Raw genomic sequence first — 20,212 nt, 5'->3', positions numbered from 1 at the left:
GAACCATGTCTGCATAGATTAGTAGGATAACGAAAAGTAATCATGTTTAAACACTAATCGCATAACATTAATCACAATCATGAATATGCAAACCTTATGATCACCATTATGACAATATTGGAGCATGAGAGACTAGATATTCAACGATAAAACCAAAAAAACAAATAGGATGGGGAAGAACAGTGAGACCTAATCACTATCGATATTACATTCAAACTCAGCTAAAAACACTACCAACGAATATAGAAAAAGTTCAAATTGGATTGGGTTGGGGATAGAATCTACGAGGGTGAATCTGAGAGAACCTACTCGATCGATCCCCTCCCCAACCTCAAATCTTCCCTGTCAAAAAGAAGAAGATTCGATTCAAACTGAGTACCTGAGTAATGTCTCGGCCACCAATGAAGCTGGAGAGAAAGAACAGAAGAGGCTACAAATTCTGGTGGAAGGGGGGTTGCCTCGATTCTCCCCCATCGTCTTCAAATGCAGAGGACTGAGAAGGAATGGTGGAGACTAAACCCATTTCGGCATCAGTTGCTGGCAAGTGTGGCTCCACTAAGGAGGGTATCAATGTTGTTAGGAAATGACCGGTATGAGATCTGAGCTATCTGGCTAAGTCATGACCAACACTGCTTCTGAGTTCTATTCGAATGTGAACTTTAGAGTGGTAAAAAAAAGACGATGATGACTAGGCGGTGGGATCGATGAGGACGTGACCAGTGGTGACAGACCTGCGGAAACGAAGAAGGAGAAGGAGAAGATGAAGGGGGAGAAATCCGGTCGGCAGAGAACTGCTGCTGCCTGAAATTGCAACGGCGGGAAGGAACAAGGGAGAACGAGATCAGCCGCTCAGCCTAAAATTGTAGAAAGTGGGAGAGATGTGGGTTGCTACCGCTTAGCCACTAGTTCGATGTTTGAATGGGGAAGAAGAGTCCATTGAATTCTTCCGGTTAGGGCGAATGAGATGTTTAGGTTGAATTTATATGGGAGGTAGGGGCATTTCATAATTTTGGGTAATTTGGGGGTATTTTAGTAATTTTTGACAAACCAGGGTTCTGGTCCAGTGGTGGGTGGTTTCGGGTCAAAAGGTGGAAGGTTGAGATTGGTCCAACCACAAAGAGAGGGCTTGTGTTTGTGGACTAGCGAGATTGGCCGAAACAAAATCTTTTTAGATGGAAGGGTTAATGAGGGTATTTTGCCTGAAATTTGGCAAGATGAGGTTTTCAGGCATTTTGGGTTGATTGGTGGGATCAAATTGGCCCAACTTGGCTCAAATTGGACAGATTTGGAAAGGGTTCGATTCGGTTAATCTAGGGCCTCGAAACGAAATCTTTGTGTGATTGAGGGGCAAACAAGGTTTGTTTTGGATGAAATTTCACAGGGTAGGATTTCTGGGTAGTGTGAGGTGATTGATGAGGTTAGATTGGGCCAATTGGACCCGGATTGGACGGATTTGGAATCTGGTCTGTAGAGAACATTGATGTGGGCCCCACAGCTGTGGTACCACTCTGTCCGTAGGGTAGAATGTATCTAGTCACAGCTGTGGTTATTTTGTTGTTTTGTTATTTCTAGTTTCAGTTTTATATTGGTTGTTATCTAGTCACAGTTATGATGTAAACACCAAGGGCAGATATGTCCTTTCATGTAACTAGCATAACCTATATATATTAACTTAAAGTGGCGGCGGTAGAATGATTGGCATTCTGTTCTTCTCCTCAAAATCGGTGTTCTATTGCTCTTCCATCACTCTTTCTTCTACATCTTCACTTTCTCTTCTCATTGAACCTAAAATCTCTTAGTGATCAAGACTGAATAGCAGTCTTGAAAACCTACATGGTATCAGAGCCAAGTTAGGGTTTTTCATGTGAGTCTAATACCAGCCGACCACATGAGAATCTCCTAGGACTGAAAGCTGAAAAGGAGGAGTTCGCAGACTGATTCTTGGAGATTGCCAGAGGTACTAGCAGCTGTTAGAAACTTGCTAGGGTTGCAGAGTGTTGGTGGTCAGGAAGGATCAGAGAAGGCTAGGGTTCAGGTAACCCTAGAAGGCAGCGAACTATTTTTTCCTTGTAAGTTGTTACTTTTTAATAGAAGTTCTTTCAGAGAAGATAGGTTGGACCTATCTGAAGGGGAAGGCCGAATCATTCTAGCTCTTTCTCTCTTCGATTTCCTAGGGTTTTACATCAAACCCTGGACCGAACTATGTTTCTTTCTACTCTAGGGTTTGAAAGTGATTTGCGGCAAGCTCTAGTGGTTGACTGAACTCTGTGATCTACCTAGAGCTACTCTTAAGTTGATTGGTAGATCCGATCAGATTCTAGGGTTTCTTATTAACCCTACTGCAAGCTCATCTATACAATTTGGACTGTGCGACTGAATTGCTTCCTCTCAGGACTGATTAAAACCCTACTGAAAGCTCATCTATATAGTTTGGACTGTGCGACTGAATTGCTTCCTTTCCGGACTGATTAAAACCCTAACTTTCCCTAGCATATCAGTTTTGTTTTAAAGCTGTTCTCAGAGTTCTAAGGGGGTTAGAGATCTACAGACAGCTACTACTGTGTTGGCTAGTTGGTTTCAGATCATAATTACTTCGGTTTTGTGCACATACACTGAGAATACAGATCAGGCCTATACTGTTTTGATTGTGATTGGTGATTCAAGTACTGTTTTGAGACTTGACAGAAATGGAGTCTAAAATTCAGGCAGAAGGCAGTCTTGGGAACATCAGTTATGGTGGTATTTCTGAGATGGGTGGTCAGATTACGACCGTAAAGTTTGATGGATCAAACTATTTGGAATGGGCCCAATCAGCCATGATGGCTATTGGTGGAAGAGGTAAATTAGGGTACCTCCTGGGAGATATGAAAGAACCTTCCAAGGGAGACCCGACATATACCATGTGGATGCAAGAAAACTACTTGGTTATGATATGGCTGTGTAATTCTATGCAGCCTCATATTAGCCGGAATTATTTGTGGGCAAAAACAGCTAAGGAGATATGGGATGTTATGAAAGAAACTTACTCCCAACCCCTTAATGTTGCCAGAGCATATGAATTGAAATGTGAAGTGAACACCCTTAGACAAGGAGAGAAACCGGTATCGGTCTACTTCTCTACCTTGAAGTCCCTGTGGCATGAGATTGATCACTTAGAGACTCTTGAGTGGGAGAGTCCCAAAGATGCTCAGACCCATAGAAAGCACATCGAGACAAACAGAGTGTTTGAGTTCCTGGTGGGACTGAACTCAGAATATGATATTGTGAGGCAGCAGATTTTGACTAGAGACAATGTGACTCTCTCTCAGGCTTACTCATTTGTACATAGTGAAGAAACCAGAAGGAAGGTTATGATGCAACCCATATCAGCCTTTGTAGCGGCTACACCCAAATCAGGGGGTGATTCAGAGAAGGACAGGAGGAAGGAAGACAAGTTGGATGTAGTATGTGAACATTGTAAGAAACCCAAACATACAAAAGAGATGTTGGAAACTACATCCCCACTTGGTTCCTGCGAAGTTAAGAAACAAGAAGGGCACTGCTCATGTAACATTGATTCAGCATCCTCATCTGGCACAAAAGGAACATCTTTGGAGACCTTAGCTGCAGTTCGGGCTGCCCTAATACAGCTAGAAAAGGAGGTTGGAAATTCAGCTCAGCCACCGCAACCTTCATCAGCCCCTGTCACATCTGCCTTCGCCCATTCAGGTACTCAAGCTTCAGCCTATCATGCCTCAGCTCCAGGTACTACTGAACCTTGTTGGGTAATAGACTCAGGTGCATCTGATCACATGACTAGCTTGTCTTCACTGTTTACTACTTACCATTTGTCTTCTGGTAGGGATAAGGTATCTATTGCTGATGGCTCCTTGGTTCCTATTTCTGGGAAGGGTGACATCAAGCTTTCAGATACTATCTCCCTATCATCTGTTTTGCATGTTCCTAAGCTTGATACTAACCTTCTTTCAGTCAGTAGTATTACCAAGCATATGAACTGCTCAGTAACCTTCTTCCCTGACCGATGTGTTTTTCAGGACTTGGAGACGCAGAAGGTGATTGGGACTAGCCGTGAGACGAATGGGATCTATCTGCTCGGAGAGCGGTTTCGTCAGGGAGAGTCAGTAGAGAAATTGTCTTTTGTTTCTAAGAGTGTGAGTCCGGTTATGCCAAAGCATAACCGATTAGGTCATTTGTCTTTTCGATCTTTACAAAGTTTGTTTCCTACTTTATTTGAGTCTATTGAGTTGTCTCAGCTACAGTGTGAAAGTTGTGAGTTTGCTAAGCATTGTAGAAAGCCTTATTTATTGAGTAATAAAAGGAGATCTAATTTTTTTTATATTGTGCATACTGACGTTTGGGGGCCTTATCATATCCCCTCCATGGGTGGGTACAGATATCTTTTGTTATTTGTTGATGACCATACCCGCTTTTCTTGGGTTTATCTCATGCGTTCACGAGATGAGGTACCTTCCCTGACCCAAAATTTTCACCAAATGATCCTAACCTAGTTTGATGCCAAGATCAAAGTTCTCTGATCTGATAACGCAAAGGAATACTTTGCTAAATCGTTGACATCTTATCTTCTTCATCATGGGGTTATCCATCATCTTGCTCTCATATACCTCAGTAGAATGGAGTTGCCGAGAGGAAGAATAGGCACATTTTGGAAGTGGCTAGAAGCCTCATGTTTACTTCTAATGTCCCTATTCGCTTCTGGGGGGACGCTATCCTCACGGCGGTATACCTTATTAATCGGGTCCCTTCCAGGGTCCTTGATATGCAATCTCCTTTTTCGCTTCTACACCCACATGAGGACTTGTTTTCTATTCCCCTTAAGACATTCGGTTGCACTTGCTTTGTTCAGCTTCTCGGACCCCATCCCTCCAAGTTCGAACCCAAAGCCTCCAAATGCATCTTCCTTGGTTATGCACAAACTCAAAAGGGTTATTGCTGTTATGATCCTGTCTCCAGGAGGAAGTTTGTCTCCATGGATGTCACTTTCTTTGAGGGGACACCCTATTATCCTCGGGTTGCCCCTCAGGGGGAGAGTAGTGAGAGTGGGGGTTTGAGTTCTTGTCTTCAGGGGGAGAGCAGTGAGAGTGGGGCAGTTCCTTTACCTATTCCATTGGGTGATGAGAACTGCAATGGTGAGGGTGGTCAGAGGGATCGGGAGTTGAGGGAAAGCTACAATGGTGAGGGTGGTTAGAGGGATCAGGAGTTGAGGGTTTATCACAGGCGGTGCAGGCAGGTTGATCCTGATCATCAGCAGTCCAGACCAGCTCCAATTTCATCTGCAGCTCCAGGTCCAGATACTTCAGTCCCAGAGCCCACAGAGACTTCCCCTACAGATGATCTTGACCTTCCAATTGCAGTCCGTAAAGGGAAACGACATTGTACCACATCCACAGCCCACTGTATTTCCCATTTTTTATCCTATGCTCGCCTATCTCCTACCTACAGGTCCTACCTTAGCTCCATTTCCAATGTCCCTATTCCAAGAACAGTGCAAGAAGCCCTATCCGTCCCTGAATGGAAAGATGCAATGCAAGTTGAGATGGATGCTCTGTTGAAGAACAACACCTGGGAGGTAGTTGATTTGCCAAAAGGAAAGAAACCAGTTGGGTGCAGATGGGTATTTACGGTGAAGCATAATGCAGATGGATCTATTGAGAGGTATAAAGCTCGGTTAGTTGCAAGAGGGTTTACACAGACTTATGGCATAGATTACTTGGAGACATTTGCACCGGTAGCCAAGATGAGTACTATTCGAGTTCTCTTGTCCCTTGCAGCAAGTCACACTTGGCCTTTATACCAAATGGACGTGAAAAATGCCTTTCTGAATGGAGATCTGCAGGAAGAAGTTTACATACGTTTGCCTCCTGGCTTCTATGATGCAGAAGTAGGTAAGAAGGTCTGCCGGCTCAACAAGGCTTTGTATGGTTTGAAACAGTCACCTAGGGCTTGGTTCGATAGATTCAGACTAGCACTTGTGAAGTTTGGATATGTACAGGCCCAGTCAGATCATACCCTATTCATCAAGAGGGTGGAGTCCTCTTTGACACTGTTGGCAGTATATGTTGATGATATTATGGTCACAGGGAATGATAGCCATGAGATTGAGTCTCTTAAGCAGCTTCTTCACCAAGAATTTGAGGTGAAGGACCTTGGTGTACTCCGGTATTTTTTGGGTATTGAGGTTGCTAGATCCAAACAGGGGATCTTTATATCTCAGAGGAAATATGTCCTAGACCTGTTGGCAGAAACTGGAAAGTTAGGTGTCAAGCCTGCAGATATACCAATTGAACAAAATCACAGGATTAGTGCCGAGAGTGGGGAGCTTCTTGAAGACAAAGTTATGTTCCAGCAACTGGTAGGAAAGCTCTTATATCTCTGCCTCACTCGGCTAGATATTACTTATGCTGTTAGTGTTGTCAGCCAGTACATGCATTCTCCTAGAACCACACATCTTCTTGCGGCATAAAGAATCTTAGCCTACTTGAAGAGATGCCCAGGTAGGGGTATACTTTTCAAGAACAACAATCACATGAAAGTGGAGGTTTATACTGATGCAGATTGGGCTGGGAGTGTTGATGACAGAAGGTCTACCTCGGGATATTGTGCCCTTGTGGGAGGAAACCTTGTCTCCTGGAGAAGTAAGAAACAAAGTGTGGTCTCCCGCTCAAGTGCTGAAGCAGAATACAGGTCCATGGCCAATGGAGTGGCTGAAATCCTATGGCTAAGATCTCTACTTGAGGAGTTGGGTATTGAGTATGAGAAACCCCTGATGCTGTATTGTGATAATCAAGCCGCCATTAACATAGCACATAATCCAGTACAGCATGACAGAACCAAACACATTGAAGTTGACCGCCATTTTGTGCGAGAGAGGGTCTCATCTCAAGAAATAGGCCTCCCTTACATCACATCCAGTATGCAACTAGCCGACATTCTTACTAAAGCCGTATCAAGAAAGAAGTTAGAGGCGGATCTATCCAAGTTGGGAATGATGAACATATACTCCCAACTTGAGGGGGAGTGTAGAGAACATTGATGTGGGCCCCACAGCTGTGGTACCACTCTGTCCGTAGGGTAGAATGTATCTAGTCACAGCTGTGGTTATTTTGTTGTTTTGTTATTTCTAGTTTCAGTTTTATATTGGTTGTTATCTAGTCATAGTTATGATGTAAACACCAAGGGCAGATATGTCCTTTCATGTAACTAGCATAACCTATATATATTAACTTAAAGTGGCGGCGGCAGAATGATTGACATTTTGTTATTCTCCTCAAAATCCGTGTTCTATTGCTCTTCCATCACTCTTTCTTCTACATCTTCTTCACTTTCTCTTCTCATTGAACCTAAAATCTCTTAGTGATCAAGACTGAATAGCAGTCTTGAAAACCTACATGGTCAATCTGGGACCTTGAAATGGAATCTTGGTACAATTGAAGGGTAAACGGAGGTATTTTGAGTTGAGATTTCACAGGTGGGTATTTGGGGTGTTTGGGATCTGATGATGAGGTCTGATCTGTTTTGGGGGGTCAGGGTTGTAGGAATTTGGGTCAACAAGAGGATCTGGAATAGAAATTTGTTTTGATGGAAGGACAAATAGGGGAATCTGGGGTTAAAACTTTATGGGCAGGTATTTTAATGTATCCAGAGTTAATGGTGTGGTCTGATTGGTTTTGATGCATCAAGATCAAGGGAATCTAAGTTTCGGGTGTTTAGGCTATTGAGAGGCATCAGAATGGAATCTTTGCTTGATGAAGGGGTAAACGGAGGAATTTTAGGCTGAAATTTTACGAGTAGGTGTGTTGAGAGGTCCTGGGTCTGGTGGTTGTGCCTGATCTAATGGTTGAGGTGTAAGTGAGGTTGATCGAGGCCATTGGATGGGCATCAGGCAGGTTTAATGGTGGATCTAAAAGTTTTGGGACTGAAAGTTGGGTTTTATGGATTTTTGGGTGTTTTGGAGAGGTCAGATGGGTCTGATCGGGTGTTTGGGGTAAATTGGAGGTTCAGGCGACAAATCAAGCAAAAATCGGGTGCTAACAATGGCCCAAGTACTGAATTTGAGGGGGAGTGTCGATTATGTAAATTCTCTGTCATGTTTTTAGTGTCAAGGGCACAATAGTCTTTTTGCCCTTATTTATGGTTTCCCTAGTATAAATAATAAGAGGAGCTGCCACCCTCTCACTTTTGACAGCTCCAAGTACTTGTCCCTCTCTTCTTCCTTTCTTCTCTTCTAAAGAATCTAACACTGGAAGCAGTATCCTTCAACCCCGAATATTACTAAAGCAAATTTTTGTTGGTTGCAACCTGGAGAACCTAGATATTTTGGGGAATGGGGAAATTTCAAAACTTGGGAAGAAAATACTTTGGTGTTATGCTTTGGTCTGTTGGTTTTGGTAACTCGGCTAGGATAGAAATATGGCCAACCTCATATAGTTGGGAAAATGATTAGTTGAGTTAAGTAACTAGAGCAGAAACATGAGCATTTGTACAAAGATTAAGGGTGGCAAGATCTCTAAGTTGAAAAGTGTCATAATGGTTGAAGGAGGTAATTGTAGGGTGGACAAAAAGGAACTATGTTGGATAATGAAATATAGACACACAGGAACTAAGAATATGTTATGGATGGATACCAAGATTAGTCAATAGTTTTGCTGATTGGCTAGAAAAATGAGTGGTGAGTAAAACTCAAAACTATTGGGGTTTAATTCCCCAATGTTGGAACTTCTTAATGTAAGTTTCAAAATGAGGCATGTTGAAACTAGATACCTACTAGGGATACTTGACTTTTATTTGTTGTTTGATATTATTGTTATACATTTTCATATAGATTTTAACCATACCAACAAAAAGATGTTGAAAAGAGGTTTTGGCAAATACATTTTCACAGGAATCATTTGGAAAATGTCATGTCAGCATAAAGTGCATGATATCATTTGTGTCAAAATGGTTTTGAAAACACATGCTTTCCAGATGTTGTGATTTTGATCATTGGAAATAAGAATCACTAAATTTGGAAGCCATGCTAAATGCCCCCTTGTATCTCTACCCATATTGATCTCAAAATCTTCCTTGAGCATAACACCATGGTTCAAATATCAATACGAAGCACATCAAAGCTCTACCTTTTATTAGTTTTAGTCAGTGCCCCTTTGTTAATCATTAATATATGAGTTTTATTATTAATTAAAAGAAGTAGCTGTCACTAATTCTTTATATAATGCATGTTGGCGACCTCAAAAACCAATATGAATCATACAATATGGTATGATACGCATTGATGCTTTGAACCTTGCATAATATTAGGTCTCATATTTGTTTAATGGCAAATTTGACCCTTGAAACAAGTTATTTGGAAAACAACAAAAATTATATTTAGCCCCATGCGACATAACACTTTATGGATTTATTTTTTTAGAAGCATATGTAGCTTTATTTAAAATTGAAGTTTTACTTTGAAAAATGAATGACTTTTTTTTCTCTAGATATTTTGTTTCATTAGGCTACATGATGGATGATAACCCATCCCTTGTGTGTGTGTGTTTTAGTTTATTTTATTAATAATATAGTGCTATAATTATTTTTAGTTTAATTTATTAATGGGTATGGAAACTAGAGGGGGTGAAAATATAAAATTAGATACATGAATTAGGGTGAATTTTTGTGTGCATACATACATGTGTGATTTAAGAATAGGAGAAAACTTGTCAAAATGCAGATGCCTACATGCAAACACCCCCTTCCCCCAACAGAAAAGAAGCCTCCGGTTTAAACATAAACCAAATTGGGAGATACATAAGAGGTTTAGCAAAAGGGGGGTGGGAATGGCGATAGGGAAGTTCGGCGTAACAAACAACTCATCTCTGTTAAAAGGAAAATCTCGTGTTTTCTCTTGTTCCTACTCAAGTAGGTATTTGTAGATTATTCTGGTTATGTTGGTTATATTAATTTTTGGAGCTACTGAATGGTTTTTATGGTTTCCCTTGGCTTTGGAAGTCAAACTACTCTAGTGGGGCAACCACTATTTTATTTTTGGATCAATATTGGATTACCACTATATACTCCTGAATATTTCTATTATGTAATTTATTTTACCATAACGTTGGTTGTTTTTTGATTTGTAACTGTTCAATTGTATCCTTAACATCTTTAGATGGTATATTGTAATTTTGTAGGAAGAATTTTTAGTTTTAATTAGGTTTCCCCTTTGGAAATTATATGGTAATTGCAGCCATCTATTCCTTAACTTTAGGAAGGATGTTCCATTTCATGGTTCAGCGTATGTGTATTTCTGTGTCATTGTCCTGGGTTATTTTGGTCTTAATTTTATGCAATATCTTATGCTTGCACGATGTACCGATCCTGTGGGTTTCTACCTGGATAGATGAACTAAGTTGCAAAAGTTTTTGCTGTAATGTTTAAAACGAAAATAGCGCCAATTCCGTGATTTGACAATTTCTTCTTCAGTGTGTTTGCAATTGGGAGGACCAAGAGAACAAGTTCATTGAAGTGGAAGGAATTATTAGAAGGCAGATAAAGGTTTGCAGTCAGTCTCCTTGTTTTTCTTCCTTGCATGGTTCTTTTTCTTGGATGTTTTTGCATCTGGTATTGAATTTAGTACGTCCCAGATGTCATGCTCATTGCCTTCATTCTGTGATTTCAGATTTCTGTACTTCCAAGTGTGCAGCCTTTTCATGCAATTGCATATCCCATTGATCCAGTGCTTGCATTGGAGATCAGGTAGGATGTAGATCTTTGTGCAGTGTGACAATAGGAAGGATAAGGCTTCTTAGTAATTTTTTTCTTTGTCATGCAGTCGTAAATATGCAGCACACTGCTCTCTGGTTGCATCCCGTTATGGACTTCCTCCATTTAGTCATCCCCCTCCAGTACCTGTAAAGAATGATGGTAGAAATGGGCGACTGAGGGTTGGGTAAGTAAATGGCATTGGTTATTTTGTCTACTCTTTCATATATTATTTTTTGTTGTCTTTGTTGGTGATTCCTCTGGTCTCCAGATATGTGAGCAGTGATTTTGGTAACCATCCCCTGTCACATCTTATGGGCTCAGTATTTGGCATGCACAACAGGGAAAATGTTGAGGTCTGTATGTCTATACTCTCCTATTTTCAGTCAAAATGTTTTATTTGTCTTTATTATGAGAAAGCCTATTTTTACTTCTTTTATAACATTGGGGTATTTACAATTTGAGGCTGCAGGTGTTTTGCTATGCTTTGAGTCAGAATGATGGCTCTGAATGGAGGCTGCGTATACAATCTGAAGCTGAACACTTTGTGGATGTGTCTGCCCTAACATTTGATATGATTGCTAGGATGATTAATGAGGATAAAATACAAATTCTAGTTAACCTTAATGGTTACACCAAGGTATCTGTAAAGAGACTGGGCCGAATGGGCCCTAACAGCCTCTCTTGTAATATCTTTTATTTTATGTTGATTGGCCACACTTAATGGGCCTGTTACTTATTCTTGTTTATTTTTCTTTATGTAACTGCCAAGCTGGCCGCCCACTTAAGGGCATTCTTGTCATCATCAATTTTTAGATCTTAATAAAATAGGGTTAGAGGAGAATGGAGAATTATTCGACTCCTTCTTCTCTTACCTCTTCTCTTTGCCATCTTCTTGTCCTTTACAGTTATTCAGATCTGTTTTATTCTGCTAATCACTAAGTTTAATCTTGATATTAGAGGACTGATTTACATCTTGGTATCAGAGCGGGTTTAGTTCCTCTTCCTTCTTTTTCTTCGTTCCTATACACTCTAAAATCAAGAGTGTATGGAGAGATAGGTTCTCTATAGTATAGAGAATCACTTGCCTAGTTGGTAGAAGGGTTTGGAGAGTTTAGTTCTGACTAGATTTTTCCAAGAAGTGATGTTGTTCTGCTGCTGCCCGAAACCCTAGCCAACTAGAGATTTTCGAGGTTACCAGGAAAGGTGAAGCTCGGGTGTGGCGCTCTGTGCTTGGAAGGTGTCTAAAGGAGGGCGGTTCAGGTTTGGAAGAGTTTGGGTTAGTCTGGTAGGTGCGGCAGCATCTTCTCTCTTCCTTTCATCTGCTGGACAGAGCAAAACCCTAGTTTTTCAAGCACCTGAGTTCTGGTTTGACTTCAAGTAAATTTACATTGTCAAAATTTTTGTTCTTTGATTTTCGTTTGATTAATGGAGACATATGGAAGTGAATTCAAGTAGGTGCCGGTTTCCGGACCTGCCTCAGTAGATTCTGTTTTGACTGGTGTTACCACAATTAAGCTAGATGGGACGAACTATCTTGCTTGGGCACAGTCTATAAAAATCTATGTTTGTAGTAGAGGAAAACTCGGGTATCTCACAGGCAGTAAGGTGAAACCCGAAGAGACTAACCCTGAATTTGAAAAATGGATGCAAGAGAACTATACTATTATAGGATGGTTAGTCAACTCTATGCAACCCCATATAAGACAGCACTATCTCTGGATGTCTTCGGCCAAGGAGATATGGGACAGTGTAACTGAGACCTATTCACAAAAATTGAATGTAGCCAGAGCGTACAAATTAAAAAGTGATGTGAAAAATCTGAGACAGGGGGAGAAGAGTGTAGCAATCTACTACCATATACTAAAATCTCTATGGCAGGAAATTATTGATGTTATGGAGACGATGGTATGGGAGAGTAAAAAGGATGCTGAAATGTATAGAAAGCTGGTGGAGAGAAATAGGGTGTTTGAGTTTCTCACTGGACTCAACCTTGAGTTTGATATTATCAGACATAATATTTTGGCTAGGGATGAGGTTACTCTTTCACAGGCATATGCTATGATAAGTAGTGAGGAGAGTAGGCGGCAGGTTTACTTGTAGAGTCCACCTACAAAACATTTTGCACATGCAGGAATGAAACCAAAGAGCCCTACTGAGAAAAGAGAGCAGGTGTGTGAATATTGCAAGAAACCACGGCATACAAAGGACACCTACTGGAAGCTTCATCCTGGACTTCTCCCTGATCGGTTTAAGAACAATAATAACCCTAAGAAGGGCAGTCAGGTGGGAAAACCCAAGACTGCTAATGTTGCTACAATACTTGAAGGGGGAAGTAAGGAGAGTGAAGAGAAATCAACCACTGAGCAGTTGGCTGCAATGAAGCTGGATTTTGAGAAGTATGGGAGGCTCCTAAATCACCTGGAAGCTACAGATTCTTCAGCTCACCCCTCCAATAGTACAACTTCATCGGCTTTTGCTCACTCAGGTATTCGTGCTTTTGCAAATCATGCTACAATTTCAGGTAATCATAAAATCCCTTGGATTATCGATTCCGGTGCATCAGACCATATGACCAGTCTATCTAACTTTTTTTGCTCATATCACCTTCTCTTTGGGAAAGAGAAAATATCCCTTGCCGATGGGTCCCTTGCCCCCATCTCTGGTAAAGGTGATATAAAGACCTCTGACACCATGTTCTTATCTTTTGTTCTTCATGTCCCTAAGCTTAACACAAACCTCTTATCTGTTAGTAGCTTAACAAAGACCATGAATTGTAGCATAACCTTCTTTCCCACTCATTGTGTTTTTCAGGACCTGCAGTCTCAGAGGATGATTGGGAGTGGCCGTGAGGCGAACGGAATATACTTGCTGGACACACCGGATCAAGCTTTGGGACCACCTCATGGAGTTTCCTTAGAGTCAATCATGTCAAAGTCTGTTAACAAAATTTTATTATATCATTTTTGGTTTGGTCACTTGTCTTTTTCTGCTTTGAGTCATCTGTTCCCAGATATGTTTAAAGGAGTGTCTTTATCAAGTCTTCATTGTGAATCATGTGAGCTGGCAAAGCATTGTAGACATTCCTATTCAATTAGAAATAAAAGATCACTTTCTCCTTTCCATATTGTTCACTCTGATGTGTGGGGGCCATATCGCATGCCAACCATGGGGGGTTACAGGTACTTTATCCTTTTTATTGATGATTATTCGCGTTACACTTGGATTTATCTCATGAAATCCAGGGATGAAGTACCAGTTATTGTGAAAATTTTCATGAACTCATCCTCACCAAGTTTAATACTTGTATCAAAATATTCTGCTCTGACAATGCTAAGGAGTATTTTGAGAGAACCCTCTCCACCTATCTTGAAACTTTTGGGGTTATTCATCAAAGTTCTTGGAAAGAAAGAACATGCATGTGGTTGAGGTTGCCAGATCCCTCTTGTTTGCATCCCATGTTCCTGTAAAGTTTTGGGGAGATGTTCTTACTGCTACCTTTCCGATCAACCGTATGCCCTCTCGAGTCCTTGGCTTTAAAACTCCTTTTAGTCTTCTCTTCCCGGATGATGATCTCTTTTCTCTTCCTCTTCGTGTGTTTGGATGTACTTGCTATGTGCATATTCATAGTCACCAAAGGCACAAGTTTGAACCCAAGGCTCATAAGTATGTGTTTCTGGGATATGCTTCCACACAGAAGGGTTATTACTGTTTTGATCCAGTTCGTGGCACCCGCTTTGTATCTCGGTATGTCACCTTTGCCGAGTTGACTCCCTTCTTTAGTATTCCTCCTGAGGGGGAGAAATCCAATGAGCCCTTCGCTATGTCTCCAGTTATTCCTCTTCCCATCCCTTGTGAGTCCGACCATGGGGTGTCCACCTCTTCCACTGGACCTACTCCTCCTTCTGCTTCTGCTCTCCAAAGGTAGTACCAAAGGTAGAGATTCAGACATGTGCGGGTTGTTTCCACTCCTTCAGAAGAGCCTCTTGCCACTCCCATCATTCCTGAGGAAACAGGTCAGCCCTCTACTGACCCATCTTTGACTGTCCCCGACCTTGACTTTCCTATTGCTTTTCGCAAGGGCAAGCGGAAGTGTACAGTCCACTGTATCTCCAAACACTTATCTTACAGCCTTCTCTCCCCTTCCTACTACTCCTTTCTTGCATCTATTTCTTCCCATGTGATACACAGGTCTATACTGGAAGCATTATCTCAAGCTGCATGGAAGCATGCTATGATGACTGAACTTGATGCATTGCATAAGAACCATACCTGGGATATTGTGGATTTGTCAGAAGGGAAGGAACCAGTGGGTTGTAAATGGGTGTTTACCATTAAGTATCACTCTGATGGCTCTATTGAGAGGTTTAAGGCTCGGTTGGTTGCTAAGGGTTACACCCAAATGTATGGCATTGACTATTTTGAGACATTTGCTCCTATAGCTAAGATGACTTCAATCAGGATTTTACTTTCTCTAGCAGCTACTTTTGACTGGCCCCTATACCAGTTTGGTGTTAAAAATGCCTTCTTAAATGGAGACCTGCATGAAGTGGTCTATATGCCTCTACCTCCAGGAGTGTATGGGAAAGAAATGAAAGGCCAGGTGTGTAAACTACACAAATCTATTTAGGTCTCAAACAATCTTCTCGGGCTTGGTTTGAGAGATTTCGGGTTGCTCTTGTCTCCTTTGGCTACATTCAAACACAATCTGATCATACACTGTTCTTGAAGAGAAATGACTCTCTGGTGACCTTCTTGATTGTTTATGTTGATGACATTGTGGTCACGGGTAATGACATTGAAGAGGCCAGTAAACTAAAAGGATTTCTCAACTTTGAATTTGAAATCAAAGACTTGGGAGATCTTCGGTATTTCTTGGGCATTGAAGTTGCTCGATCTAAGGATGGTATCTTCATATCTCAACACAAATATGTCCTTGATCTTCTTGCTAAAACTGGTAAACTTGGAGCTAAACCTATCTCCACTCCCATTGATCCTAATCACAAGCTTTCTACCACACATGGTGAACCTTTGTCTGATAAGGGAGTGTTTCAGAGACTGCTTAGGAAGCTATTATTACCTTTGCATGACTCGACCAGATATTTCCTATGCAGTAAGTGTTATTAGTCAGTTTATGCATTCTCCCAAAGATACTCATCTAGCTGCTGCAGAAAGGGTTCTGTACTACTTGAAAGGTACTCCAGGGAAATGTATTCTATTTGCTAAGCATGGTCACATGAAGCTGGAAGCCTTTACTGATGCAGATTGGGTAGGATGTATTGATGACAGAAGGTCCACCTCTGGTTATTGTGCTCGGGTTGTTGGGAATATTGTGTCTTGGAGGAGTAAGAAACAATCAGTAGTTGCTAGATCCTCAGCTGAAGTAGAATACAGGACAATGGCTCATGGTGTGTCAGAATTACTATGGCTATGATCTCTTCTAGAGGAATTGGGGGTGGACTATGAGAAACCAATGATGCTCTATTGTGACAAGCTACTATCAACATTGCACACAATTCTGTTCAACATGACAGAACTAAGCACATTGAGGTTGATAGGCATTTCATAAGGGAAAGAGTCTCTTCAGGAGAAGTTTGTTTACCATTCATCACATCAGAAGAGCAACTGGCTGATATCTTGACCAAGGGAGTTCCAAGGGGGAAATTGACACACTATGTAAGCAAGTTGGGCATGATTGACATCTATGCTCAGTTTGAGGGGGAGTGTAAAGAGACTGGGCCGAATGGGCCCTAACAGCCTCTCTTGTAATATCTTTTAATTTATGTTGATGGGCCACACTTAATGGGCCTGTTATTTATTCTTGTTTATTTTTCTTTATGTAACTACCAAGCTGGCCGCCCACTTAAGGGCATTCTTGTCATCATCAATTTTTAGATCTTAATAAAATAGGGTTAGAGGAGAATGGAGAATTATTCGACTCCTTCTCTTACCTCTTCTCTTCGCCATCTTCTTGTCCTTTACAGTTATTCAGATCTGTTTTGCTAATCACCAAGTTTAATCTTTATATTAGAGGACTGATTTACATCTGTATCTACCATGGTTTGGTACCTTTGGCTCTTTCTTGGTGTTTCTTTGAAGTGTTTATATCTAATTTAGTCTGATTACCACTGTTTATTGTTGGCTTTGCTTGGTAACACTGGTCACTGGATAGTTCATATCCGAATCAGCTTTGTCATAGAACCATTTCATTTCTGTTTTTAATCCTGTCTATGCTGTTCTATACATCTTTTTTCCTCCCATTAATTCTCGAGTTAGTTAGAGTTTATAACCTTCTGTTGTTCATTCTGCAGGGTGCAAGGAATGAAATTTTTGCAATGCAACCTGCACCCATTCAGGTTTCGTACATGGGTTTCCCTGGAACAACAGGTGCAACTTACATAGATTACTTGGTCACAGATGAGGTGGGCACCAGAATCTAACCTCTTCAGTTTCTTCAAAACTTAATGATTTTTGTCTAGCATAGGCTCATGGCGAGCTGGCTTCTTCAATTGCAGTTTGTTTCACCTACCCGTTTTGCACATATTTACTCTGAGAAGCTTGTCCATCTCCCTCATTGTTACTTCGTAAATGATTATAAGCAAGTCAGTCTTTCTAAACCTTGTAATATATTCTTCATTCCTGATATTTTTGTTTGCCAGTATGGTGATTCATATTTTTTTCTGACTTAATATTTCTCAGAAAAATCGTGATGTGCTGGATCCTATTTGTCAACACAAGCGGTCAGATTATGGATTGCCCGAGGACAAGTTCATATTTGCATGCTTCAATCAGCTATACAAGATGAATCCTGAGATCTTTGATACCTGGTAACCTCAAAAGGGATCACTCCTTTACTTGATTTGTAGCTGTGTTTAAACATCATTTCACAATGATAATATTCATGTTCGAATTTAGGTGCAACATTTTGAAGCGCGTTCCCAATAGTGTGCTCTGGCTTCTTAGATTCCCAGCTGCAGGCGAGATGCGACTTCGATCATGTATGTGGGATGGATGTGTCCATTAATTTGTTAGTTAGACAATCTTTTAGCTTGTAATAATTATAACTTTCATAAAATTGGTTTTCCCATCTATGAAGTTGCATATAATTCATCTTTTCTTTTGTTTTGACATGCTCAGACGCAGCTGCTAGAGGAGTTAAGCCGGGCCAGATAATTTTCACAGATGTTGCCATGAAAAATGAGCACATAAGACGCAGTGTTTTAGCAGATCTCTTCCTTGATACGTAAGTTTAGTGTTTGACTGTTTATTTCCTCACCTATTTAATTTTACTGCAGGGACACTTTATTTCATGTTTCACAGTAATTAGATAGCTTCATGTATCTATGGATGATTGTTGGTATTTTGTCATGATTAGGCCATTATGCAATGCACACACCACAGGCACAGATATTCTTTGGGCTGGTTTGCCAATGATCACTTTACCGCTGGAGAAAATGGCAACTAGAGTTGCTGGTTCACTGTGTCTGGCCACTGGAGTAGGAGAGGAGATGATTGTTAGCAGGTATTTCTTAGTTTTTATCCATTTCCTATCAAATCTTTGTTATGTTCATGGCTTGCCCCCCTTCTGACATGATCTCTGATGTTAAAAGTATGAAAGAGTATGAGGAGAAGGCAGTATTGCTTGCGGAGAGTCGCCCAAAGCTCCAGGCTCTTACCAATAAGCTCAAGTCAGTCCGTTTGACTTGTCCTTTGTTTGATACAAAACGCTGGGTAAGTCAATTAGGAATTATTTGGATGTTGGTATTCTCTTTCAATTTCGGGCATTCGTATTTGTGGTAGGGTGCAATTAGGGTGGGCATGGGTTGAGAATTTTTTTAATTTGAGTCGGCTTGGCCTGAAAGCTCAGGCCCAATGCAGTGTAAATTCTTCAAATCAGGTACCTGACTTGCACCCCTAGTTTGTGGTATTTGCTGTGGTCCCCTTGCCAATTAGACTTCTTATGAGATGATCTCTATGAAGGAAATTAGAATTCTGTACCTAACCTTGAGTTGGTCTTGATCATCATTTCCCTGATGAATTCATGTAGGCCAATGCAAGGTCTCAATGCTGTGATCCCATTAACATGGCCGTGTACCTTCACCTCACCCAGTCTTGTTTGAAAATTGGGTAAAAATTTTACACTGATCAGGTTTTGAACAAAAAACTTCAGGTGAGGAACTTGGAACGGGCCTATTTTAAAATGTGGAACTTGTACTGTTCGGGTGGACATCCCCAGCCCTTCAAAGTAACCGAGAATGATGCTGAGTTCCCTTACGATAGGTAGGTAGGAAGACGACTGTGAAGATAAACTATAAAAGCAAAGAGAAATGTAAGTATGCTAATTGTTCAGACTGTATTGGTTTTAACTTTTATGTTTTCAAGAGTGCAAGGGCTGCCCGAAATTCAGATTGTATTATGTGAAAGCTGTCTATATGCAAATGAATGAAAAGAATTAGGAAATGTATTTCTCTTGCTTTGTTGTTGCTGCATAATTCTTTATGCTAATTGTTCAGACTTCAGACTATCAACCAAAACTAATAGTCCTTTCTCATTCTGCAACAAACCTTGTTTTACGCCCATCGCTGCTGATGTGGAAAAGCTGGACCTGTAGGATGAGCTAGGGACCCAATTATTTATTGAATTATCCAGGCTCGAGGGTATGACCGGTTAATAAGTTAAATCAGTCGAACTGTTGTAGCCTAATGTTGTAAAAACAGTACTCAAGGGAGAATGAAACTTATAAATCTATGTTTTTCCAACCTAGAGTGCAACAATGGTGCAGAATCGCTTCAGAAGAAATTAATTGTGAATTGCAAACTTGCAGACCTGCAAACTGAACTTTGCAAAGAGTATGAATAGTCATGTCACTTAGTGACTATTCATAAGCTTCTGATATATCTATCACATTTGCCCTCTATGGTGCAATCGGGTGTTCGCAAATCATTTTTCAAGATGAAACAACCCATAAGCTTCTGATAGATATATACTCGCTTACCATGGGTCGACATCGACCAATGTTTTATGGACACAGAAGTATCCTTATGTAGAGGTATATCTCTAGAGCAATGTGAAAACCACTTAATTCGAAGAGATACAAAAACATGAAAAGACAAAAGAGAAAATGTTTAAATAGAATAGTAAATGATCAATGGTTAATGTGGTCAAGTAAAACTTGAAACAAATGGTAGACCTAAAAATGATATGATGTGGTGACCTCACCTACGCCTTTGCCTCCACCGGCCCGGCTTGGTGCATGTGTGAAAAAAGCACCATGACCCCCCCCCCCCAACGTATGAATAGAGTGTATAGTGTATTTTCCTCCTATGGATCCCTTTAGTTAAGTAATATACTAAAGCCTACTTATGTTCTCAAGCAATGTGAGACAAGAGGCCTTTACATGCTTCAAGAGACTAGAGCATAAAAAAAAAAAAAAGCAATCTTTCTTCTAAAATATATG

At 40.8% G+C, this 20,212-nt stretch overlaps 1 protein-coding gene across 2 annotated transcripts in view; it reads left to right on the top strand.

Annotated features, from left to right (window-relative positions):
- LOC148844413 (putative UDP-N-acetylglucosamine--peptide N-acetylglucosaminyltransferase SEC) overlaps nt 1-19,215 on the top strand; it is an 81,566-nt gene extending 62,351 nt beyond the window's left edge. The window contains exons 16-28 of one of the 2 annotated variants that reach the window (XM_088957132.1): nt 10,477-10,548; nt 10,673-10,749; nt 10,826-10,942; nt 11,027-11,111; nt 11,228-11,395; nt 17,067-17,177; nt 17,271-17,357; nt 17,455-17,582; nt 17,671-17,753; nt 17,893-17,998; nt 18,131-18,277; nt 18,366-18,486; nt 18,926-19,215. In XM_088957132.1, coding sequence (XP_088813258.1) covers nt 10,477-10,548; nt 10,673-10,749; nt 10,826-10,942; nt 11,027-11,111; nt 11,228-11,395; nt 17,067-17,177; nt 17,271-17,357; nt 17,455-17,582; nt 17,671-17,753; nt 17,893-17,998; nt 18,131-18,277; nt 18,366-18,486; nt 18,926-19,039 — 1,416 coding nt within the window. In that variant the 3' untranslated portion in view covers nt 19,040-19,215. The remainder of the gene's footprint in view (nt 1-10,476; nt 10,549-10,672; nt 10,750-10,825; nt 10,943-11,026; nt 11,112-11,227; nt 11,396-17,066; nt 17,178-17,270; nt 17,358-17,454; nt 17,583-17,670; nt 17,754-17,892; nt 17,999-18,130; nt 18,278-18,365; nt 18,487-18,925) is intronic. The other variant, XM_088957133.1, reaches the window with a different exon arrangement.
- Nucleotides 19,216-20,212: the final 997 nt, after the last annotated feature.

This window comes from Nelumbo lutea, chromosome 8 (genome assembly GCF_056320005.1).
Source record: "Nelumbo lutea isolate HS-2025 chromosome 8, American lotus-T2T, whole genome shotgun sequence".
NCBI classification, from domain to species: domain Eukaryota; kingdom Viridiplantae; phylum Streptophyta; class Magnoliopsida; order Proteales; family Nelumbonaceae; genus Nelumbo; species Nelumbo lutea.
Note: the sequence above shows the minus strand (reverse complement) of the source record. Positions and strands in the feature narration are given on the sequence as shown.